At 33.2% G+C, this 26,968-nt stretch overlaps 1 protein-coding gene across 2 annotated transcripts; it reads right to left on the minus strand.

The window, feature by feature from the left end:
• Nucleotides 1–4,768: 4,768 nt before the first annotated feature.
• Nucleotides 4,769–25,958, minus strand: LOC6558222 (transcription factor AP-2-epsilon). Of its 2 annotated transcripts, none has more exons than XM_032743204.1 (8): nt 25,472–25,958; nt 9,770–10,000; nt 9,527–9,691; nt 8,077–8,284; nt 6,798–6,987; nt 6,236–6,500; nt 5,510–5,677; nt 4,769–4,933 (listed from the first exon to the last, which is right to left on the minus strand). In XM_032743204.1, exons 1-8 carry the CDS (start codon nt 25,526–25,528, stop codon nt 4,823–4,825), a joined length of 1,395 nt encoding a protein of 464 aa, XP_032599095.1. In that variant the 5' UTR covers nt 25,529–25,958; the 3' UTR covers nt 4,769–4,822. The 2 variants fall into 2 exon arrangements, with proteins under 2 accessions (XP_032599095.1, XP_043071737.1); XM_043215802.1 differs by lacking the exon at nt 25,472–25,958 and adding an exon at nt 10,788–10,832.
• Nucleotides 25,959–26,968: the final 1,010 nt, after the last annotated feature.

The following is a 26,968-nucleotide window of genomic DNA, read 5'->3' on the forward strand; positions in this document are numbered from 1 at the left end:
GCGTTCGCTCCTCGACACGTGAGGCCTGCAAAATTTTCGACGCGTTGCCTTCTGGGCAGAATAGGGCCTACGGGCACAGACGAAGCATGATACAGGTCTGTTTTATGATAAAAGTTAAAAGTACCTCAAAACTGTTTTAAGGCATTGCCCTAGTTCCTGATTATTATTATTGGTGTATCAAGTCAATTAAATTTTTCATGATGGAAGTAGTGTATTAACTGGATTATCATTTTCTTAAAACATTTTTAATATAGACTGTTTGTGTTTTTTGTTATCTTGTCTTTGGATTTTCGTTGTGAGAATCTAATTCTTCTTGAATTGATTTCTTTCACTGATCTTAATCATTTCGATTTTTAGCTTCTTTGTAAGAGAGTTCATTACGCATTTTTCTAATAATCTATAAGATAATTTAGATCGAGCATTTATTCTATCACTTCGTCTTATGTCTTTAATCTCAATATTTTCATCTAAGTGAAAGCATTCATAACTGGGTTGACAGTGTCAAGATTTGTGGAATTTTCTCTAGGCGGTATTGGATTATCCGATTTTTTATTAACAGACTCATTATTTTAAGTTTCTTTAATTAAGAAATCAGATTATTCATTTTCTTTGTTTGCATAGGACAATTCATCTTATTGTCCTACAACTTTATTTTGCAATCAAGAATCGTTTACCTATTGGTGCTCAGAGACTTCGTATTTAGAATTTATCATATTGGGTTCATCCACAACATCTTTAGCTGACAAAAATTTCTCCAATTCCATAATCCACAATTTGAAACCATTTATCTCATACACTTAATAGATTTTTAATCGAATTTTCGTTTTCTTATTTTATTAAGAACATATATCGTCGATCCAAATATCTTTAGATATTTTAATATAGGCTTTTTATTATACCACATTTCATATGCTGTTTAAAAAACCTCAACCCAAATTTGCTTATTCAATTTCGCTCCATAAATCTGTTGTCTGTTACTGTTTTGATCATACGCTTAGGATACACTATTTAATTGTGGAGTGTGTGGAATCTTTATATGATAGCTGATACCTTTTTCTAAACAAAATTCGCGCATCTAATTAGATACATATTCTTTTCCATTGTCTATATACAGATCCGCTTTTTGCAATAAAATCTATTAATGTAGAAAATACATCGTGGTTGTAATAATAATAATGTTTCTTATTGTCAATTTTAGTAGTAATCTTTCTTAACATGACCCTGTTTATCAACAGTTTAGTTTTGACTTAAATTAATTTTAATTATTTATTGTAATATTACCCTTTTGATCTTTTTTCGAAATTACTTTAAAGCAAATCGGACGACATCTGAGTATGAAACCGATGGGATGGAAAACAAAAATTATACATACGTACAACTACTGATTACTGATAAAAATCACTTACCGATAACAATAAAAATCTTAATTTAAGAGATATGTCTTTCTATTATTATATCATCAAGATCGGCGAAACGAAAAAATAGCGTATACATACATACATCGTCTATGTAATATTTATATAAAATGAGGGTAAGCACTCTTCAGTGAGTTTGAATTTCTAAGACGTGTTCTCGAGCATTCTATTACTCAAAAATACCAAAATGACGTATTAATGGATATCATCTCGATCATCGTCTGCAGTCTACAATCGAGCCAAGTATAGCCATGTTCATCTGTGCAAACTTGTCTAATTTAATCAAACCTTCAAAATCAAGATTGTTCTTTTAAGAGAAAAGAAACAAAAAATTGATATGAACTGTTTTGTACCAATTTTTCTTTAAATAATAAATAAAAACAAGCGTTAAAGTAGTTAGAAGAATGTTACAAAATGTCAATATCGTACTAATATATCAATTATTAAATTTATATGTGATTTAGATTCAGGTGAGCTGCGACCTGCAAGAGTATTTAATATTCGTCGTGTGTTCGGGGATTGGTGACTAATAATTCATTATGCACGGCTAACAATTTTGCTGATCAAGTTTGTTTCATTTGGACGATATAAATCAAATTGTGACACATGTTTTTCTCTTGAAGATTGTAAAAGAGTTGGGTATGTTATTATAGGTAGAGAATATTTAACTTTTTGGGTACTCCCCAGATCCCACAAAATAATGATGATCAAACAAAAAGAAACAGAAGATATGTGTACAAATATATGATAAGGTATCTCCTAATCAATCGCTTCGAATCTACATTTGAGCAAATAGAAATATGTATTACAGCACCAGGGGCAGATAATTTTTAATGCAAAAAGTTTGCGTATGATTTCTTCAAGTACTCAAAGAACTTATTGGGAGTGGCAACGATTCCTATTGCTCAATATGAATATTTTGAATAACGCGAAATCAAGGTTAGTCAAAAATTTAATAGGTTATTATTGTTGGTCATTTTCAATAACTTAATTGAAATATATTCACAAGCAAATGATGATAAGCAAGAGTGGGATCATTTAATGTGCAATGTCAATTTGGTAATGGTATCCAATGTGGGGAACGACCGCTATATATTTGACGGCAAGTCAATAATAATTAGTATTAATTTAATAAATAAAAAACAAATGTATATATCAGCCTAGTCCGCTCGATCCTGTGTTAGCTGTTTTTAAATCTTTTAAATCTCTCGTCAAAACTTATTTGAGAAGTTCCCTTTGCTTTATCATTCCATTTTCATCTGTTTGTCATACCCTCACCTCACCCTCATTTACATTTCATATTAAACTAGACTATTTAATTCACCCTTTGTCATATCTTTACATCAACAATATTCTTACCTAATAAGTTTACATTTTGAATAACTAATACCCTGTTGGCCAACATTAAGTTCTTTTACACATATATTATATTTATATATATATACTTTGATACCAAAGGTATCAATCGTATATTGGTTTTGTGCAATGTCCATTTGTCCGTCTGTATGAACGCAACTTTTCTCGACACCCTTACAGATAGAGACTTGAGACTTGGAACACATACTGGTCTGTGCCTGCGTCAGACAAAAAGTAACACTTGGAGTGCTACGTCCTTCAGGGGGCTAGGAAATCGATAAAATCGATTAATCCGCAAATCGATAAGGCCACATATCTCCCACAATTTTAGGCGACAGTCACCAAATTTGGTTGGTAGGTTGCTGGCGATGTCCTTCAAAGATTGGCATATGCCACGCCCACCTCCGCCGACTCCACGCTCCTCGCCAATAAAAATTTTAAATGGCTATATCTTCCGCAGTTTTTGAGCAAGAGCTGTCAAATTAGGTAGGTATGTTACTGGTAGCCGCCTTTAAGAACCTCACATACGCCCATAATCGTCAATGCCGATATTTGGGAAAGTGTAAATTGATAAGCACGCAAACCTCCCACAATTTTAAATATAGAGTGACCAAACTTGGAAGGTAAGTTACTGACCAGACCACGCCCACACCCGGCGGCCCCAGGAACTTCGGTCATAGAAATCTGAAATGTGCATATCTTCCAAAATGTTAAAAGTTTTCTACTGGTAACTCGCCTAAGAGGTCGATAAACAATGGGATGGCCACGCAAACTCCGCCTTCCTAAACCGATACACCTGTTAAGTGTAAATCGATAAGACCATATATCTGAAACATTTTTAAAGCTAGAGTCATCGAATCTGAAAGGTATATTGCTAGTAACACCCTTAAGAAATCCGGAAAAACCACTTTGGACCTCGCTCACCCCCGCCCACAAAATATACAAAAGATAAAAGCCTATATCTCCCGCAATTTAAGAGCTACACGTACCAAATATGGAAGGAAAATTACCAAAAACCATCTCTAATCATTTTTTCGGCCACGCCCCCAAAATTTCCAAAATCCCATATCTTCCGTAATTTAATAGCTACAGTTACCAAACTTCGAAGGAACGTTACAATTTGAAAGGCAAACTTGGACAGTACTTCTTGGCTACTGTTCTGTTCTTTATAACATGTTATCCGCTGAAAAAATGTATGGTATCAAAGTATTTCGATATCGGCTACGCGCGACTATAACGTTCTCTCTTGCTTAATCGTGATATTGACCAAATAAAAAGTATATTAACTGCAAGCAGTGAAATGTTTAATTATAATAACAATCGTAATAATAATATGTTCAAAATTATTTCATCAGGTACTTAAGAAAACACTTTGCTGCTGGTATTTTAAAATAAGTGGTTGCTTAACTTTACAAGATGTGTGATTAAAAAACATTACGGACTTAAGACAGTAGTGCTATTTTTTTTCGTATATAGAACCGTTTTCCTAAAAGCTGTATTTTGGAAATCAAAAGTCGAACGCAGTTGAAATCAAAGGCTTATATTTATTATACACATGTGCATCTAACACTTGAAGATGATTGGAAACAACTAACTTATTATATATACAGAAGCAATGCAAAAAAAAAGGGACATAGCTTAAGTGTGTCCAAATTTCAAGTATTAATTGTCGCCATGTTGTTAGTAAAAATGTTCATGAGGAATTTAGACTGTTTTAAAAACATATTTTATTTCTTTGTATAAGGTTAAAATATTTTAATAGTAGATTACTTAAAAAATAAAACCCGGATATTTGTATTTAAAGTGTTGTAAAACCCTTGGTGACTTTTGACGGAAACACGTTAATTCACTTTTCTAATTTAAAAAAATCATAATACATTATGTATTCACATATTTATTTAATATGTATTTTAAAATTACGGTTTTCAATAATTTACACTAAACTAAATAAATTTACAATAATTTATTACTTATTAGAATAGATATTGTACCTAATTTTGTATTAAAATTTTTTTTAAAATACGATTTGCGTTTTGTTGCAGTATAGTCTATCATTTTTTATCGTTGTCAAGTTTATTTTTATCCAGAGATGATGATACCATTCCGCCTCCATTAGAAGGGTACAATTTTTCCAAATAATTTAGTGATTCGTTAAGAAACGTCTGTAAATGGAAAATGTTTAGTTTTTCATCTTTATAAAAAGTCAAAACGTTGCGGTCGAAAGTTTCCCACTGCTAAATACATTTGCTCAAAGCAAGTTAGTTTTGGACTTGTTATATTTTTTTAATGAAAACTTTGCCGAATAAAGGCAGAGACTTGGCCCGTTCTGGGGTTCAGGCTGGTGCGTCAAACTAGAAACTAGTCAGAGCCAAACAAAACATCTCGGAAAGAAGCGAAGAAGTGATTTTTATATTTGAAGATATTTAATACGGCATTTGGTGCTTAAATATAGAAAAGCCTAATCGGAAAAACTGTGAGTCTAATGAAAGCGATTAATATTATTCCCAATGCACATTATCTCTTGATTTAGGCTGATTTGCATCCTTATGAAGCTAGACGGGTAAAGCGCCTCAAGGAATCGCATGAAACAGAATCAAATATCTTACCAATATTTCTGCCGCTGGTAAACACGAGAATACAAAATTTTTGTCATCTTGAAACAAGATTAGTGATTACGATCAGACGGACAGGCCAAAGACAGACTTTCACCAAACTCAATATACACTTTTAATAATTACCTGAAAAGCATGGAGCACAGCTATTATTGCAGGTGAGCCGAATCCATGCGTTATCAACGAAAAGTGAGTTAAGTGCCGCTGCATTGAAGGCTCTAATAAATGCTGTGACCTTGTTCCGAAATGCGTGGTTCGATCTTGACTAAGAATTTGCATCAGCTCTTTTGTAATCTAGAAAATAATGTTAAGGAAATCGATGAGCTATGTTTTGCGCTAATTATAATTACAAAGGCTATTTTAAGACCGTGCATCTTCTTTGCAGACAGTATATGAAAAAACGTGTGCCGATTAAAAGTGTATTAAATCATTTTAAGGCTTATACTCAACATAAAAGGTTAAGTGTGAGTGTTGTTAAGCACGCTACTTAAATCAGTGCAACACAATTTTTTTGACGCAACTTAAAAAAAACCAACAAAATTGAGATCATTTATTCAATTACCAAAGCGGAAAATTATAAATTATAAATTTGAATCATTAATTTTAAGAATTAATTTCATAAATAAAACCTCAGTCTAAATGATTACATAAGAAATTGCAAGATGGACTGAACTATTTTTTACCGACACAAAGTCTTTTGTCTGTAGGTACAGATGAAGATTAACTCATTTCATTTATGTAGAACATTACACAAATTTGTTAGTAGTATTTAAGGCTAGATGGTGTGCATATTATGAAATCGTATACTAAATGCAATAGGGAGCTAAGCGATGCTCCATCGAAAAAACTTACCTGTTGAGAGTGAAGAATAATCTCTTTCCGCCGATACGAATCCTGGGGTTCCGTTTGATGGCGCACAATATATTCTGCCAGTTGCCTAGCTGGAAACTCAGTTTCGCAAACAAAATGAAAGTCTTTGGCCAAGTGCGTTGCTTCACCCTCGACTAAAGATGTTAGCAGTGTTACGTTTGCAGCTTTTCGCCGTCCGGCTGGTAAGTTTAGTCCTATCTTCTCGAGCTTTTCTCTTAGTAGCCGGCCTCCATTTTTGCTCTTTGCCCTATTTTGGAAGGCATATTGTTTTTAATTTAAGTTTATAAGCTGTCTGCCATAAGCTTACGTTTGCTTATTTAATTATTGATAATCAACACGCAAAAAAGGATAAGGTAAGCAAATGTCAACATATTGCCTATTTAGTTATTAATATTTCTAGTTATCAATATTACAGACATTAGATTGTTGAAGTAGATAAACGAACAAGCTATTGTCATTGGGCCTAACTTAAAAATTTAAATTCAACAGCATATATTTTATTTTAATTATTAATCAATCTTAAGCTTAATCTATGAAAACTCACCTTCTTAGAACACCACCCAGTAAAGATGCATTCAAGCACTCGGGCGGCGACAATCTACGCTGGACTTCCGCAATTGTAACCTTATACTTTGAAGTACTTGATAAAAGACTGAGTCTGCCAGGGACTGCACAAAATACTTCACTTGGCGATCCTGAACCTATGCTTCCAGCGTCCTTCCCACTTTTCATGCCTGTGAAGAAATCATGCCATTTACATTCAACTAACAATATGTATTTACAGTATAGTTTTGTATATTATAAAAATATACATAGTGTTTGTAAAGAAATTTTTGTTCTTTGTGTGAATATTTTGAAATTGAAAAGTGTGAAAACAGCGTGCGTGGATCATTTTACAATAATCCTGCCAATTAGAGGAGCCAGCTTCAATTTCATCACATACATTCAGGGGTTGATGCGCATTGTTATATACCCATGTTTGTGGTACCGCCTTAAACTCTCCGCCTATTTATTAATTTACAGCGAGGATCTACTGCACTTGGAACTAAGAATACACATACATATACAAGCATTATTTGTGAATGTGGTTCTCGTAAAAATTTCAATTTTATGTACTCATTTTACTTTACAGCTTAAAGGTGAGGTAATTAAGAATGTTACTGAATGTATAACGCACCTCAGCCATGATTTGAATATAATATTATTGTTATATAAATGTTAATTTAATTCAATAATTTATTAATTTTTAATTTATATTATATCTAGGGATATATTGAATTATTTTAAAGTGTCGCAATATATATATAATTTGCAACGGATTCGAGTCTGATGATTATATTAAATTATGTTGGCATAGCCATTAAAAGCAAAAATTATAAAACAATAAAAGTTATTTTAAAAACAAAGATTTTTAAAATATTTTCATTTCAATATTGCAAAAAGATCCATATGTCCTTTCACAAAATCTACTATAAATACCTAGTTTAGTTATTTGACTTCTTATTCTACTATGTCCTGTCTGTAGATCGGTGAGTATCCTAAGCCTATTCTTCCCCATGGTTATTACTTGCTTAAATCGTTTATGATTATAGCCACCCTAAGGAAATCTGGCTTGTCGGAGTCCTTGTGTATCTGCCCAAGTCCGTTGTCGCCTCTGTCTTTCTTCGTTTCTAAGCTCCAGTCATATCATATATATACCCCAGATTTTAGATAACCTACCTATTTGTATAGAAAATAACTTCTTTATAAAAAGAAGAAATGGACTACAAATGAATTTGTGTGTACTAGTAATGTTATAATGCAAGTCATAAATTTAAACTTACTTTTTATCAGAGGTAAATCTGACATAAAAGCCACATTATCATCCAAAGCAGGAGCTTGGACGTCATCAACAGCATTCTGCAACGCTTGATGCAATGCTAGAGATTCATGTTCATGTCCAAGTCTGGTGCCGTGAGCTGCTCCTGCAGATATTGCACTGCCGTAATCACTTCTTCTTTCCGTGTATGGAAACCCATGGGATAGTTGAGTCTGTGCAACGAAATAAAATAAGTTAATGTTGCAAAAAACGTATATATTAAACGTACAAGCAAACAGGCCTAATAGATCAAAATTCCCGCCTATTTTCGGCGTAGATATAATTTATACCTACCTAAAATATAGATATATATATATTTCAAAAACAGGCAAAAATGTGTTTACTGGAGAGAAAAACTAAATTGAATGCAAAACAAAAAATGGTCCCAGGCTTGATATAGAAGAAATACTAATCCTACAACTTTTACTAGCTTTAACATTTTATCGGTGTAGGGTGTTACTATTACTAGTCAAGCTTTCAATATTTCCTGTGATTGCAAATTGTAACTATCAAATAATTAAAATTCTTATATTTCTTCAATTATGGGCAGAGCATAGCCTTAACAAAATCTGGGGTTGAAGCAGGCGAAAGCCGAACCAATCCAAATGTTTAGGCAATCATGTATTTGTACGGCTTTCATGCATGAATGCGTGTGTGCGTATATGTGTGTCAGTGTATATATATTAGTGTGTGTGTGTGTGTGTGTATGTATGCGCACAAGCGCTACAGGGGATACGCCTTTTTAACCGTCAACATCGAAAATGCCCCAGCTGTGGTTGCACAGAAGCACTGTTCGTAAAGTACAGGCGAAAGTTTACGAGTATCCTGCTAAATATAACGCATACATGAGAACGTACTACGCACATACACACATATATAGATGTATGTATGTAAACCCTTTTTTCTTTTGGGTGAGGAATTTTCGTTGCTATTTACAAGATGTTTCAGCGAAATCCCAAGAAAATTTGTTAAATACTTCATAGCATTTTTTGTGTTTCATAATGCACTTGAATGGAATTCAAAATGCCATAACTTTGCCAATAGTTGTAAGAGTGGGAATCTCAACTGCCAACCCTATAGTATATTATTTTATAAGCAGAGTTCAGTCAGCTTTGTAAAATGCTTAAGTAAAAAAAAAAAAACAAACAAACAATATCAAAAATATGCGTAAGTAATCCTTTTGGAGACGAATATTAAATACACTTACAGATCATTGACAAAGTAAACACTTATTATCCCCGTTAGATAGTAGCAAAAAAGTTAATAGCATATGTAAAACAAAATTCGGTGAGTTGGGTTAAGATATCTGTAAAGATATATCTATCCCCCAGTCAATAATAACGACCAGAGGCAGTTAGTCCATTCCTTATGGACAGTATTTTCCGTTATGTTCTCTAATTATACTAAATACTTACAACATGGCCTTGCAAATCGTCCCTATGAGTTCTATGAATGCCCAGTTGATCCTGCGTGGATCTGAGGCCTGCCAACTGATTGTAGTGATGAAGAGGGGCATGGTGCAGTGAAGATAACGGTTGGCCGTAGGGATCCGTTCCCAAGTATTCGAGCGGACCATGGTTCTGAAAATAACCAGAAATCTAAACTATTTTGGAAATGATACGTCCAACTGGTGTGGCATCACATTATGGACCACTTACCTGTTGCTGGGGAGGGCTTTGAGCTGAGTGGTGAAATGGTGGCGGAAAGTATGGAGGCTGAAAATCAGACTGCAGTGATTGATGATGCATGGTGGCCGTCGACCCATGGGTGCCGCTATGTCCACTGTGTCCGGAGGTTGGGCCACCCCTGCCCGAGTGGCCTCCCGAATGTGTTGTATAAGCCGGGCTACTACTAGAAAGACCCAAGCTACCATGGCCACTAAGGCGTTCCTGTAATTCAAACAGTTAATTAAAATGTACAATTAAAATACATTTATATTTAATTTAATATATAATTTAGAAGTCAATACAAGTGAGAAAACCTTTGTAAGCGATTAAAGGTGCAATGATGGTGTTCTAAATACGAACTTCCATGGCAATATCTATACTATATTTTGATGTCACAAATATTTACACATTTCTAGCCAGAATGACAGTACGACCATTAATCAATTATGAAATCAGATTTTATCCGCTCTAAACATAAATTCTGGTTTGTTTAAATCATTTTAGCTCAGTCCACAAATACATATATATTTCTGTTATGTTTAAGATACGCATTTTTCATAAACATACAAAAATTCAAAAGTCGTTGTTCCACGTTTTACCAACAACGATCTTTTGTTGCTGATTATAAATTTAAACTTAAATTTATATAATGTTGCATTAATATTATATTGAATAATTTGCACTTCCGACTCCATTACAAATTTCATATCACCAACCCAATACGGGTTATCGGATTATTTAATTGCCTTAATGACACACAATGACATTTGAGTGGGTATATGACAAATTCTTAACAATTTATTTTGACTGTAGGAATCGGTTGCGTATCGATGAAGTTCAACATGTCAGTTTCTAGCGATGCTTTGAAATCTTATTCTATTCTTCAAAGTTATAAATCTCTTTGGTTGTGTTCTAACAATAAGTATTTAACCGACACTATCAGGCAGATTGCCGACGGGCTTCTCGTAAAAGCCGTAAATTCGGAAGACTCTTAGAAGTCGTTACTCACTTGAATTTCAATGACAGCAGGCATATCCACATAGGATAAAGTCATGTTATCATATTGTAACTAAAGCCTTAATTTGTATATACATATTTTGCTCTTATTTGCCAATATGAACGAATAAATCACTCAATCACACAATATATGTATATGTATATATTTATATATATATTTATATTTTATCAATCACAGAAACTTTTTCTTAGATATTCAAATATTACAACTTTTGTATTATACATTTGTTTGATTCGAATACGATATTCTTTGTCCGTTGTATGAAGCTCTTAACAATATTTTTCGTAAGTACGCCAACGGTGGATTAACTCAGAAAACAAATTCAACCCGACGGCGACGACAACGACAACGACGACAGCTACGACAGCGACAGCAGTCCGTGGAAGCCAAAAACGAAATGAAAACTGGTCGCGACCGTGTACCGACAGGGCAGCAGCAGCAGCAACATCAACAGCGGCAACAGCAGCAATAGCAGCGGCAGCACCACCGCCAGCCACGGCAACAGCAACAGCAAAAGAAACAGCAGCCGCATTAGACCAACGCTCGACGCCAGCGACGCGTCTCGTCGAAACGCCCGTCATAGGCGTACAATGTTTTTGCATTCGCCAGCCAGAACCAAGTATAAGAAAATAAATATGTAGTGTTCGTGTACAATTTACACACGTATGTACAAAGCCAGCAAGTAAGAATGCTCTTGCCGACAAACAGATACCCTGCAAAGCCAATGGCTGTCCTTCTTTCATTCAACGCCAAAATTTTGAAAACGTACCTTCCACATTAACAGTATAAATTGAATAAAATAAATTGCGAAATTATATATACACTTCTCTACAGCTGTACAAAAAAAGAAACATTCCATGTACACATAGTATATGTATGCTAGAAGGGAATATAAATATCACATTTGCAGCCCCTAGCTTATATGTACATATTATTGACGGATATAGACGTATTTTGCTCAAAAGTAGTTATCAATGAAATGAAGAAATCTGCATTCAAAATTTTACATTTTATACTCATATTGTCTCTGAGATCGATGGGAAAGACAGATGGACTACCCGGCTATTAATGCTTATCATATCAGGCCAAAAAGCAAGTTTTTCAGGGGAAATATATATTTTTTAATCTTGGAAGAATTTCTGTCGTTTACGATATAATTTAAAGTGAGATATTTTTGAAGAAAAATGGTGCTCAGGGGCTCGACATATACCCATTGGTGATTTAAATCTATTGTTATCCCTACATTCTTTGCTTTTACATACTTTTGCACAACTTAGTTATCCACTTTTACTTGTAATTAAGCAAATTAATTATTTGGGTAAGTAGTGCTTTGTTTTATAAATTGATTCAATTGACAATCATTTCCTTGATATACTTTACAGCTGTGAACCCACTAAACTAGGATTTTGAAATGTTATGGGTTGAATTAATAATCTGTGAAAACTGTATATACATTTATAATTGCTCTTTGTCGACCAAGTTTTCTGAAGGTTTTCTTACTATTTTATTTGCTAGAACATCAGGTTTTTAGCTTGTAAGCTTGTAAGACTTGTAGGTTTTAAGACTTGTTTGCAATCGCGAGCATCAATATTTGTTTCAAACATAAGAATGTTCCAAATTAATTATGGGAGTTTTTTAGCTGCTCAAAATATAAAAAAAAATCAATTATATTTTTTTCTTTTTATATTGGATATTTACAAATAACGTAATACGTTCTTTTTATTTGGACTATCCGAATATCTGTTTGTCATGGCAGACCATTAAAGGAAACAGACTTTAGTGCAAAGGTCGGAATTTGGGTAAAACAGTTGAATGAAACTTTTCATTTCATCCGATGAGACTCAAATTTATTTTCACTTCAATAATTTAATTTAATTTTAAAGTTTAATCACATCAATTAAAGCAGTTCGCGCTTTAGAAAGACTAAAAACTTACACGCCGGGCGGAAAAGAATTGAGTACATCTGAAGCCGAGGAATGTCAACTAATGGGTCTTTTTGATAGAATCATTCACCAAAATGGGCACCACATGGAGCAAGTGAGCCACAAGTTTATTCTCTTTTCTTACACTTAATCCATCGCAACGCTATGTCAAACACTTTTGGTCCTTGGAATAAGTACGGGTCAAGGGATTTCTTATTTGGCAGCTTGTTCCATTGTCGAAACTTCAAGTTTTTGGATACACGCTGTTCTTAAATGCGAACAAATATACCAAACATATTAAGTAGAACTTTCAGTTCAAAAATTAAATTTCCTATAAGAAACGGCATTGTTGAAATTTGTGTATGTGCATATTAATAATTTTGAAAAGCACCAAAGACCAGGTCATGCAAAGGGTTGATCGCTAAGCTTGTGTCATACACTCTTACAGACCTACAAGTCTAGGTGTGTGTGTGTGTGTGTGTGATTGAGTGCACAGTTTGTATGTATATGTATGTGTGCTTAAATACACACACAAAAATACAGCACACTGACTTTGGAAAAGTGTTGTTAAGAGCAGTGGGCCGTGAATGGCTTCTGATATAGAAAGCCATTGTTACATCCTGTTTCGCATATCCTTAGAAAATACCGGATGTGAAAAGATTTAAATGATATTGTGAATAAGCCATAATATAAGTAAACTGCAAAGACCGCTAATGTCGTGTTATTCATAACTGCTATTGTTGGTTTTACAAATTTGTACAAAATGATGGTACATATTAGGTAAGAGGTAATTACGGTTAGCCTAGTCTGGTTTGTGGTAATTATATTGAATAATCCCTAGATGACCAGAAGATATATTAATCATTACGATATCATAAAATAATAGCTAGGTAGTTAGTGCACAGTGTAAATATGTTGAGTTTGTTCGAATTTAATTTTTGATTTCAATTTATTTTCTTAAGACCTTGTCATCTAGTAAAATGTAATGTTCTTCAGTGTAGTTAGGGGGAAGATGCAGAATTAATTTAAACATGTATGACATATTCTTTTTATAAATAATAATAATACGCCGAGTAACACAGCTAAAACAGTAAGTTATCAATGTTTTCTTTAACACACAGTAATTTTTTATGTCCAAAAACCTTATCCGTTTTTGCTATGTCTTTTATGTCTGTTCTTAAACTTTTTTTTCTCAATTTATTAAAAAATGATTTGCTCTACCCAATTTTGTTATAATTTTCATTTTTTAATTTATATATATATGCTCTTAAAATAAAATATGCTAATAAAGGACACCAGGGCATTGGGAAAATTGTTATCATAAATAAATTTGTATTCAATTTAATATCAATCTAAATCTAAATCACACATAAAACATTTTCGGATGTTAAAAAAAAAAGCTTATATACAAATAATTAGGTGTAGCAAGCGATAAGGAATCGATAAGGTCATATGAATAAACACGCTTGCCAACGGCAATTTATATGTATGTATATACAACATTGTTTTAGTCAATTTCGCATTGATTAGTGAGTATCTGTGTATGCTACTATTTATACCCAATAAAAATAAAAAAGAAAACGATGCGCCCGTTAGAATCGAATGTTTTAATAGTGATAAACACACATATATACAAGCATACATATATACAAATATATTCAGTGTATAGGGCCAGCGCGAACGTGGCAATTGCGATCTGGACACGACTTTATTGTGGTTTTATAAATTAAAATAATTTTGATTGATTACTTTGGATTATCTTGTCATTTGCCAGCATCAAATAGAATATTTAACGATACTGATAAACCGGTTTGCGTTTGTTTTGTATGAATTTCGGCTCTTGGTTTTTTTACTCAAAAGATTTCATGCAGACTCACGGAAAAATGTGCGTTAGCGCTTGATCAAAACCAAAGCTAGACCCAGACTCCAATTTACTCCGTAATATCTGCTACCAAGAAAAAATGACTTAAGACAACTTTTGCTGCCAAAAGTGGCAACGAAGACACAGTGTATACTACTCGCTGAGGTCTTCAAATTATATACATTTTAAATTGCTGGTTATTTAAAATATTTAGACTCCACATCGTTCTCCACCTTCGCTCTCTAATAGAGAACCGCTTATTCATATTCATACAGTACTATTTAACATAGCATATTTCATATCGCACTATTTAACATAGCATATTTCATATAAAAAATACGTAAAAATATCTATGATAGATTGTCCCATCAGTGTGCAGTATTTATTTTTGTGACTAATACAATCATATGTAAGGAAACTAGCCATCTTTGGTATTCCTGTTTAATAGTAATAACAATAATAATAATAATATTAATAATAGTAATATAATAATAATAATATTGATATAATAATAACAATATGAATATAATAATAATAATAATATTATTAATAGTAATAATATTCATTTAAAATGCTCATGGCAATATGATTTGCTCTATTCTATTTTAAGAAGTTCTTAAGCAAATTTACTAATTGAAATATGTTTGCTGGACATGTGTATGTGTGTATGGATAATCCCATTAAACAGGTACCCTAACGAATGGCCCTTACATAATTTATACATTCATACACACATATGTACAAATTTAAGTATGCTTACGTAGCCAAAGCACACGCGCACAGGCTGCAAGATGATCGCTGTATCCGATTGCTGGGCTTCCTCTTCCCTAAGTTTCCGATTGATTGACAAACGGAGAAACGAACTAATGGTTCGGCTCGTGGTGCTGATTAAGAATAAATATCTTTTGGAAAATGGGATGGGACATATCTTGATTTGCATATTACACATTCAGATTCAAAGGTTAGATATAAGACTTATCAATGTTTGACCTAATACTACTTACATAATTATTTATATTTATTAGTTTTTTATTTTCGCTATGTAGAGCACTCAATTCACAACACAACACACAAACACACACACATCATTTTAAGATTGAATCGAGTATGCAAAATTCGGTTCTTGTTGTTAGATTCTTCTTGGTTCAGTGGTATTGAGAGTATTATGTTTTCAATCACATGAGTTTTTGAATTGTGCACTATTGTCCGTCGTGAATATGCTGAAATTTGAAATTTACACTGGTGGTCAATACTCCCATACCGTAATTCAAGATATAAATAAATAAATTATAAAGGTTGGAATGGTTGACGGGCTGGTTTTCGAAGGCACAGGTAGACAGTTGGAAGCTGTTGAACAGGTCGAAATAGTTTCACCTCCACCTCAAATGTGTGCAGAACGAAACAAAAACACACACACGCACACACACACACACATACAGACAAATGCGCACTACACATGGTATTCTAATGAAATGCTATCCACTCGTCAATGATCAATTGTCATTAAAAGAGCTTTGACTCCAAATTCTGCCTTTTCCATTACTCAGCCAAAGCGCCAAGCATTCGGCTGTGGATTATTATTGACAGTGCAAAACATATACATTCATAATCAATATACATTGGTTATGTCCATATAACTACCATCCTAATTCCCGACATCGAACGAGACCATTGTTACATTGAGCTGCCTTATCAGAAAATATAAATTAAAGCTGCCTTTAAATTTTGTAGTCAAATAGGAAAGAAATTTGCCGAAGTCAAATATACAAAGTAGTACAGAAAAGCTGAACAGGAATATCTTAGATGTGCGGGGAAATGACTTACAAATAGAGTTTTTAAGCTCCTTCAACACGCTTTAAGGGTTTTGCCATATCTACATCAATCCACCCACAGATTTCAAAAATCCAGAACTCTTCAATTTTGGCGTTTCACTCTTAGTCACTAACCAAATAAACCAAATCCTTAAGGCTCTTCTTGGCCCGTTTGTCGCCTGCAAAAAAAAATGTTAGCGTTGTCTAATGCTTACAGAACAAGGGTATCAGACATATTGAAGCATTTTCAACATCATAATGTTCCTAAATTTTCGATCATCACCTTTTTTTTTATAATTTTCATATATGCAGAAGTTGTTAAACAACCCACAAAACATCAATAAATCAAATTTTAAAATATATTGCATATATTAAAAAATAATATATATATAAATAAATATGTATATATGATTTTGATACAATATACATTAAAATTAAAATAAAACGGAAAATGTTACTATCTAGTTACAGACGGATAAAGCTATATCGGCACTATTTTTCATTCTAATCAAGTTTATATATTTTCGGGCACTTCGCTGCACACTGTACGACAAAATTAGAATACCCTTCAGTTTTGTGGTTGCTTTGGGGTAGGCTGTAAAGTGTACATTGCCATTTAGGCAGAAAGTCAATTAACCAGACAGTCAACACAAGCAGTAATACATTTTATATATGATTTAAAAATACCTAGCATTGCTTTAAAGCGCCCTCTTATAAATTAAATTTTCATGTCCCTTATTGTGGCGCCCTCTTGCCTCAATCTAATTAAACATTATTCAACTGTATAGAAAGTAGCTGTGCTACGTTTTTTAGCCACTCGAACAACAGATGGCGCAATATGTCTCGCCAACCACTTCTAAGGGCAATGTAATTTTGTAACTTTAGATCAATTTTAATACATTGGACTGTACATAGTATGTTTAAGTGTAGAAAGCGCGAACGAAGTTAACAGGGGTCGATACAAAATAGAAAACAGGTTCATAAAAATTTAAATTGGACCGAATTTAAACATACAATAAATATTCGCTAATTATTTGAAACTGAAAAAATATTTTAAATTGAATGACTCCAGTAAATAACGTCGACAGTTCAGGCAGACTTCAAAATATTTAAGTCAACAATGATTTTGCTGTAGAATATAATTGGTATACAGCATATATGTAGTTATACATAGACGCCATCTATAGTTTAAATTATTTTTCTCTTGCAGAAAAAACGACCAGCTGGTCGTTTAATGCCATTGCCACTGTCATCAAGATTGTGGCGCTATCCAATCAGATATTTGTGTCTGCAAAATATTTTAACGAGTACTAATTTTGCGTAAAAGATATAAAATACGTATAGCCTCAATCCATCGCCTTAAAAATTAATTCATATTTACTTTACTCAGGTTATTCAAATTACGTTTAACTATATCGATATTTTTTATTTTGTTGATGATTGTAATGACAGTAATTACTAGTTTATTGTTAAATATATAATACAATTACTTCGTGTAGATAAAAATTGATATTGGTACTGAATAAGCGACATATTTTATATTTCAATTTTGTTGACTGGCCCTGAATGTTTTTTTTTAACCACGACTTTCCAACAGGACTTGGATTTTCCAAAACTTCTTCATTGTTGACAATCAAAACCGTCAAGTAATCTTCAAATTATTAAAACTCTAGATGGCGCTTAGGTGCAAAAAAAAACTATCCAATAGAAACTTCGACACTAACTGAAACCAACAGCTTATTAGAATTCATATGTGAATCGCCATGAAATGCAAAATGCATTTGACAATTTAGTTGCTGAATACAACCTATTTGCTCGGATTAACATTAAAAAGATAATTTCAGAAATAATTGTTTCTTTTTGTTGAAAAATGAAAGCCACAGTTTTTAATATTCATATTTCCAAAATATACATAATACATATAGTTCAATAATGTACCAGCAAAGTTTGTTTTCATATTAAAGGCATGTTTTTAAGGACGAATATATACATATATGTAACATAAACATTACATATTCATTAAAAATACGATCTGACGAGTACTTTTAGAACTTCTCAATACATATAAATTATCCTTTAAGATCAGTATTTATGGTTCTTGGAACATATCAGAATCGATCGGATTGGACATTTATTTGATCGAAACAATCATTGGAAACATGAGTTTTTGTATAAAAACATTATAGATTGGCAATATATCTGGACTTCAAGGGCTAATCATTCTTATTTTAAATGTAATTAGTTCTACCAATTATTCAATTATTTTCCTTACTGCAATTAATCCACACATACATTTATAAGTGCGGGAGCACTGATTAGATTCAAAAGAAGTCATAAGGAACAAAATTTCGTCTATCCACATTCCACGCCAATGACGTAACAATTTGGAGTAGTTAAACAGTAGCCATGGCCACAAATTGGCGACCGTCTGTTGTCTGTTGGCTGTTGTGTGTTGTGTGTTGCCGTTATTACTAAAATTACTACATCAAATCGTTCCACTTAACCAAAAATGTTCCAGGTCTCCACTGTTCGCGTATGCTTTTGCCCAATTTTTCGGCTGCTGGCAGGCCTATATTTTCAAACTGCCAATTAGGCAATGTACATATATATGCACAAAGTATTCTCTAATATTTAGCGAGCTGATGTTTTGAGCAAATTTATATTCCGAATGCACTGATCACATCACCAATGCTCATTTCAGTGTTTTTAATTTGGTTAGTGGTGAACAATTTCAAAATCAAATTTGGAGTTCTGTATTCATATACTACCAGGTTTATTCTTAAAAAAAAATTAATATCGTTTTATATATATTTTGACTCCAAGTTCTCAAATGGAAGCATACTTCTTTATTGTAGGTAAAAATTAGTGAGCATATTTAAATAAGACCGCAGATTTGTATCAATAAATAAATTAAGCGCCAAATCTTTATTATTTTGATTATAAGATCGTACGTCCAAAGTCGTCGAGATATGGTATAATAAAATTCCTTAATTTATTTATGTGAAAGGTCATGCTAAAATAGGAGGGGTAGAACTAACACTCAAAAAAAACGCAATACAAATAAGTGTCAGGAAATCACTAAAATCGATTTTCGCAAATCGGACAGTAAAATTTTCTAGCTAGAGTATCGTAATTTGGTTAGCATCTTTTTGGCACTGCACCCAAAATTCGATAAGCAAATTGATAACACTACATGTCTTCCACAGTTTTGAAGCTAAGTCAAGAAACTTGAAACTTATATTGTTGGTGGCGTCCTTCTTTCCTGCCGCCTGCCTTTACCTGGGACAATCTGTTGGTTGTCTGTCTTAAAACTAAAATCAGCAAAAATTGTAAAACTACAAATAAGGCTTCACCGTTTAAATACCATTGTTGTCAGTCAGCAGCCTTTAACAGAAGAGTAAATCAAATATCTTGTAGGGCAATAAAATTCTTTCAACAATACCGTTGCAATAACTTTTGAGTTACTAAAAGTTTTATTTTTAATTTTAATTCTTATTACTCTTAGAGTTGAAATGCTATAGCTTGCACCATTGCAGTAAAATATTGAAATTTGCAGTGTTGTAGCAATTTAAATTTCGCAGAATTAAAACCTATAGCTCTACTCAAACATATATATATTTTCCATAGGCAATAGGGCAACAAATGTTTATCAATGCCGGATGTAATTTGAATATGAAGGAGACGTCCGGTACAACTATGTACCTGTGCATATGTAGATGCAAAAGCATCAAGTTGAATCTGCCGGATGGGCTAAAAGCGATTTCGGCTATAAATTAAATGAATTCAAGAGGAAGCGCGCTCAAACTCTAAATATTATATTCGTAACAACAATGAAAATACGTGGAGAACGATAATCGATTTTTGTTTATTACGCTCTCGCTTCTCCTTGCCTCTGTTGCTGTTGGTGTTGCTGTTCCTGTTGCTGACTGCATACGTACTCACTTCATTCTACCAATGTCTTCTCGGTAGGCTTCGCCCTCTTGCCCTCTTTCACTCCCACTCTCGTGACGAGGCCGACATCTGCTTTTTAATGAAGTAGTAAAACTCATTCATAAATGTATTCAACCGGGATGTACACACAACGCTCAACGCTCAACGCTCGACGCACAACGCTGGATCAAGTGAAAATGGAGAGAGAGACGAGACATGGGCATGGACTGTGGACCGTGGACTGTGGACTGTGGCTTGTGCTCTAGCAGGTTTATGACGAATAGCAGAATAAGAATTTATTTGCAAGGCAACCACAGTCAGCCAGTCATCCAGGTAGACTTGGGCAGACAGCAGACAACAGACAAGACCGGCTTAAGTAAAAAAAATAACTGCGATCTGCATTCAGTCGCCAGTGCAAAGCTGCACTCGGTTCTCCTTGGTTAGTCTCCTTGGTTGGGTCTGGCGTATTCCAAAACAGGCCGATTTCTTCTTTGCCACGAGCCTAACACACGCCGCAGTTTCGACACTTGCTATCGTCCGGAGTTCGCGTCCTCGTTGCGAAAATTTACATTTATCTTGCATTTCAATTTCATTTTGAGTGGACTTTTTAATTTCCTCTTTGCAAATGAAATCAATTTTGATGCGATGCTTGAAAGGAGCACTTACATATCCACAATGATATCTAATCGTTCTTTTGGATACTATTGTGGTATGTATTTATTTAATGTGTGTCAGCATATCGGACAACACAGTCTTATCTGCATCAAATTTAATTTATTTGTGTTATTAGTTTTGCATTTTACACAGTTAAATACACAGTTAAGCAGTCATCTAGAATAAAACTTGCTACCTACTTGTAATAGATTATCCATTAATTTATAGTATATTTTGTAATTAACTTATTTCTAAACTGTTCGCAATGGATATCTACATATGTAAAATGAACTAATGAATACAGTTAAAATTACAATCAAAAGATATAACCACAACACTTTATAGATATTAACATAGACAGTCTAGCAAAAAATATATTTAAGAATTGTTTTAAATCAAAATGGAAGTCACAAGAGAAAACGTACAATCATTTTGAGTGTTTGCTTAAAATAGAAGTCAAAATTATTTTAATGACTTTCCAAATTCAGACAGATTTTTGCAAAATTTGGTGGAGCTATTGACGAGATCTTGGGAACTAATTTTCTATTAAAGTGTTGCCAATTGAGAATTACAATTTCAAAAGGCTTTAAATTTTAAATATGGAAAACAATTTGACATATGTAAATGATTTCACAGAAACCTGATTTATTCAGAATACGTATGTTTAGAAAATCTGAAAAAATCATGAAATCGATACTGGTATAAAAGTCCCACATTTTTTTTAACACAGATCTAAACCTTTCTTATATATTAATATAACAATTTTATAAGTCTTGAGTAATACTTTAAGTCTTTAATCTAATTTTGTAGTTAACAGAGTGCAAATAAAATATATGCTTTTGCGTCATTCTCCCATTTTATAAACTATCGAGATACAACTTTAATCATACGGCTCCAAGGGAGTCGTCTGGAATAGCCGTCTAAAAATTATTTATTGAATAAAAACCTTTATTGCTTATAAAGATATCAAACTTTAACGAATGTTGTATTCAGTAAAAAGTATGAAAATTTGAGTACTTTATCATAGTTAGTTTTCCTTTTTATTTATAATCAAATTGAGTAGCCTATCCTAAATTAATATTTTATATTTAATTTTTTTCTTATATTTTTAATTTTAATTTAACCATTCATTTTAATTTAAAGACATTAATATTTACTTTAATGAATTTAATTTATTCATTGAACTTTTTATTTAAATTTAAATCTCTTATAGTCTAATTATGGTCTATTTTATTGTGTATTTGAAATATGCAAAAAAATGTTTGGCAGGTCAACTAAGTTTCGCTTAAACAATTAATGTCAACCGAAGGATAATTTTAGAATGTGAACTTTTATTGTTAATTCAAGGAATTTGATTAAACAAATCAAATTTATCTCAATGTTCGGCGGTCTAGACCAAATCGACTGTTAATTCTAAATATACACGATATAATGACATCTTTTTCTTTCTATTACATATGCATAATTTTGAACATTTCACTTTTTGTGGTTGGTATATTACATTATTTGGGGTAGTATATTAAGAATTGAAGAGCAAATATTAGAAATTCGTAACAAAGATCTCTGGTATTCAAGAAACTCACCGCAGAATCGCCACAGCTATTGGTTAATAGTTGTTTGGGCGTGCTATGATGAAGTTGGTAAATGTTCATGTGTATGTATATATATATATATATATATATATATATTATATATATATGCATACATATGCAATTAAGTACCTAGCAAAGCAAACTGTTATGGGAACGAAACCTAAAATGCCAGCACTTTTTATCAGTATGCTGCAGTTTTGCAAATATAAAACCGCACGCAAATTGGGCGCTACGTTGAGTTTTGTTGTGCTTCAATCTCATAAATTATTTTGGCAACGCATCACGCGAGAAACTTATACCTGATTTAGCGCAGCCAGTCTGCAGAAAGACTAACTAAGGCAGATAACGCTAACACATTCGGCATACCCATTTCAACGGCTATGCCAAAATGATTTTTGTGGGCGATGACTTTTGCACAGCCTCTTTGTTGTGTTTTTGTTTTGATCTTTGGCCCTTGCCCCGTCATTTTACCCTATATTTTTTAGCTGGGATCAAAAAGTTCTTGGAATGCCGATAAACCATATAATTTTACTAATTGAACGGGGGTGGATAAATGTAGCCAATGCAAGAGCTCCAGACGCACGAATAAAATGTTTCTGCTCCATGTCATACTATCAACTTAAGAACGTTGCAGACAGAAGCTCGGTATGCTTAGATACCCTATTTTCATTTCCCCATTAAATGAAACGTAGTAACTACAGCATTCAAATTATGGGGAACATGAATATTTTTTCTGATTAGAGGAGGCAAAAGTAAACGTGGCATACTATATTAATGTTGATTTCTCTCGCTTATGTACAAGCATGCGTATCAAATTTGCCCAAGGGTAGCTGAAAAACTCTACGTAAATGCATTCGATCATACTCCGAAGAAAAACACACTTTAGCAAGAAGATAAATAAATTCTTTAATATTTATTTAGGATATATTATCACAGAAAAAGTAGGCAAAGAACATATGACTTGGACACACAATGAGAAATTTCTTAATGTCTCTAAATTGCATCATCGAAACATTGGAAAAAGCTAAATATGTACATTTTTTTTTAGCAATATATAGGTTCTCATGCAATTCTTAATTCATAAAAGTATTAGAATGAGTTTGCACGGGCAAATAATATTTGTAATTCAAAGAAAGGCTTGGCAACAAAACAAATCGGCCTCACTGACTCCCTCGTGATATGGTGGTTTGGGATTGCTCTTAGAGCTTAACTAACCTCAAATACGATCACAAATAATCAAATTACGATATCTACTGTAACCAGTAAATTCAATTTATAATATAATAATAGCTGAAAACCGTTGGAAAAGAGCCGTTCAACATTTGAAAATTGTTATCAAACGAATGTTATCTTGGATGACTGTCACCAGTAATTTACCGTTAAAATGTTGGCGGTCAATTTTGAATCAATCTTCAGAGGGGTTTAGAAATCTTCACTCGAAATTGTGACACATAAAGTATCCGAAATATGTCGAGGCTCCAGCGCACTGGGTACAAGTATATATTTGTTGAAAACGTTGCACACATACTTGCAAGTGAATAGACGGATAGTCAGCTAGCCTGACATTGCGTATTTTCTTGGTAGACTTTGTTAATCAAGTAATAGTGGCCGAGATGTCTTGCATTATTAACTTAAATTGTAAGTTACGTACCAATGAATTTATGTCATTCATTACTGGTCCCCATCTGACAAACAGATAGTCATAATGTATAATCTATAATCTATTGATTATTCAAATAATAATTTTTTTTATATATTTATATTTTATATTAGAAAAGCTATTTTTAAAAATTATGCATTAAATGTGATATTAAAATATGCGAACATTTTTTTATTCTTTTAACCATGCACAGAAATTGATAAAATATACATAATAATAATCGGTTTCACAACAAATTAAATGAAGAATTCATATTAATTACAGTCAGTTCGTGACGTCGTAAATTTACATGTACTTAACTACGCAACATTTCATTTTATTGTATAAACGGAAAAGAAATTGTTCGGCCCGTCTCGAAATTATATGTTCACGTTCATCCCAATCCTACTAGAAATTTAAGTATCCAATGTATTTTCGAATGGGAATAATATAGAATTAAAATAGATCGATTTAGATTAGATATATCAGATTTAGTATATAAAGATTATTTATATCACAACTTTTTAAACATTATATATAAGTTAATGTTTGGTCATCATGGCTCAGCGAATTTAAAAAGTAATACCATCATTAAAAAAAAAAACTATTATTTGTACACGACTTGTCCCGATCCCATCTTACTCTGCAATGTTTTATCTCAAGTATGACATTTTGCGGCGGACTTTTTTATAACGAACCTTAAAAATTAGTTTGAATCCAATCGGTGAAGTGGATTGTCCGATGAATGTGAAACACCTTTCCATTAAAATCTGGCATTGGACTTTAAGAATAAATACAAAAGTTTTCATACAAAAGTTTTCTGATACTACTAAAAGACTGCCCTGTCTTGTGGGGAACACAAAATTCCAGCCCTAAGTGCGCCTCATTATTATTATAAAGTGGGCTTTGGCTGATCTGCTAAAATGTATGGTAATCAATCTGCTCAGATCACAGACATGGTTCACTTGAAGTTGTATGGTAATTACACTGAATGCTTGCGTGCACGAAATTCTTATGTCAATCAGAGATCACACAACCCTATTGGCTCTTGTTGTGCAATTTCAAATTTTGCGTATTTCGTACAGAAACCATGAACCTGATACTGGCTGACAGATAATTGGCCAGTGTGTACGTTGCCTAGATTCCCATCCAGGTCTCACGAATTGATAGCTAGTTGACACAAGTGCGTTTACCGTATACGGATACCGATACGGATTGTGATGGCAAATGTGTTTACTAAAATTTCGTAAAATTCAATAATCTTACCATCATAAATTTTTGATCCTCAAATTGATGGTCATTGGTCCGGTGTAAGATATGCATTTTTGTTGGTGTTGGATTGTTGGATTCGTAGTATTGATTACATAGAGTGCGTTGATTAAATAGCAATTCTTCGATCGTTGGGCGGTAAGGATTTCACTGTCACTAACTCGAACGCTTCGTTCACTTAAAATGCATAACAGGTACAAATGCACAGTAGATAGATTATTTTTTTGGCACTGATTAAGGCAACTATAAGTCATATGAGTATATGCTTATATAAATGTAAATTGGTAGTAAGTGAATATATTATACAACTATGAAATGTGTATGTATCCATCCGAATGTATCACTTATCCGAAATAGAAGTGATGGCAATTACAGGTGCACGGAGTATACGAGAGTGGCACTTAATGCTGGATGCTTAAAATCACAAAACACGTAATTAAACTCGAGCTGTTTGGAATCGTAAGAAATTTCGAAAATACAGCATAATATACAGTTGATTTAACGAAAACCCGCAAATAAACTTCTGCCTTTGCGCAGCCACTGACGGTAGTTCTCGACTGAACTAAATTTTCTGGTTGGACGTAAAAACCTTCAGGGGATGTATGGCGATGCTGACGATGCTGCTGCTGTTTGAATACAGATGTGTTTCATACATACATACACACCCATATACACAAACACACACACACACACACAAAGACTGAGCATACACATAACACACACCTACAAGTATATGTGCGTAAAAACCTATAAAATCCCCATCACCGCTTTGTGAAACGCACACTTTTCGTTATACACACATACACATACACATTAAGGCGCTGACCCTCCCCGGAGCGGGTTTTTCAAAACGCTATTCACACTCTCTTATACAAGAGAGAAGACTAAGAGAGTGTTGTGCGGACAGAAGAGAAATGTGCATGCTGCAAACCGGTTGAGAACCAAACCCCTGAAAGCTGATTCGCCTTGGATTTTTCCGTCGTGTAAAACAGAATGGTTGTTTGAACCAGAAACCCAAAACTTAATCGAAACTATTTTTAAATGACCGTAACTTTCAAATAAGATCATATTCTTATTTTAAATCAGTATTACGAATAAGATAAGCTTAAAAAGATGATTATAAGATTTCTTAAATGGGTCATAAAATGAAGAGTCATTATGAATATGTATTTGTATATTATTCAATATATACGTTATCAAACATAAACAAATAATGCTAAAATTAGTTTTGTTACCTATGCTTCTGTTGTATTCGTAGCTGTATGTTATATCGAAAATAATATTCATTTTTTAAAATGTTAAAAATTGTCTGGTGGACTTGTAATTTAAGTCATTCTCTAAGAGAATTCGAAACTGGAGCTGCTGTAGCGAAGAGCGACCAAAAGTACATAAGAGAGGGCCGGCTGTAAAAATCTTTACCGCCACCAATACCACTTAGGATATGTATGTATGAATTTGTTCGTGACTGTTTGCTGGCCCCGTCGTGTTCAAGTT

The sequence above is a fragment of the Drosophila grimshawi genome, unplaced genomic scaffold, assembly GCF_018153295.1.
Source record: "Drosophila grimshawi isolate 15287-2541.00 unplaced genomic scaffold, ASM1815329v1 contig_78, whole genome shotgun sequence".
NCBI classification, from domain to species: Eukaryota; Metazoa; Arthropoda; class Insecta; order Diptera; family Drosophilidae; genus Drosophila; species Drosophila grimshawi.

Bases quoted from the DNA above. Each gene is read 5' to 3' on its own strand.
- LOC6558222 (XM_032743204.1), bottom strand. From the start codon at position 25,528: ATGCATATCTTACACCGGACCAATGACCATCAATTTGAGGATCAAAAA. The intron at 8,285-9,526 runs GTAAGTATTTAG...TTCGTTGCACAG, and splicing joins ACGATTTGCAAGGCCATGTT to ACTCAACTATCCCATGGGTT. The intron at 4,934-5,509 runs GTAATTATTAAA...TTCCATTTACAG, and splicing joins CTGTGCTCCATGCTTTTCAG to ACGTTTCTTAACGAATCACT.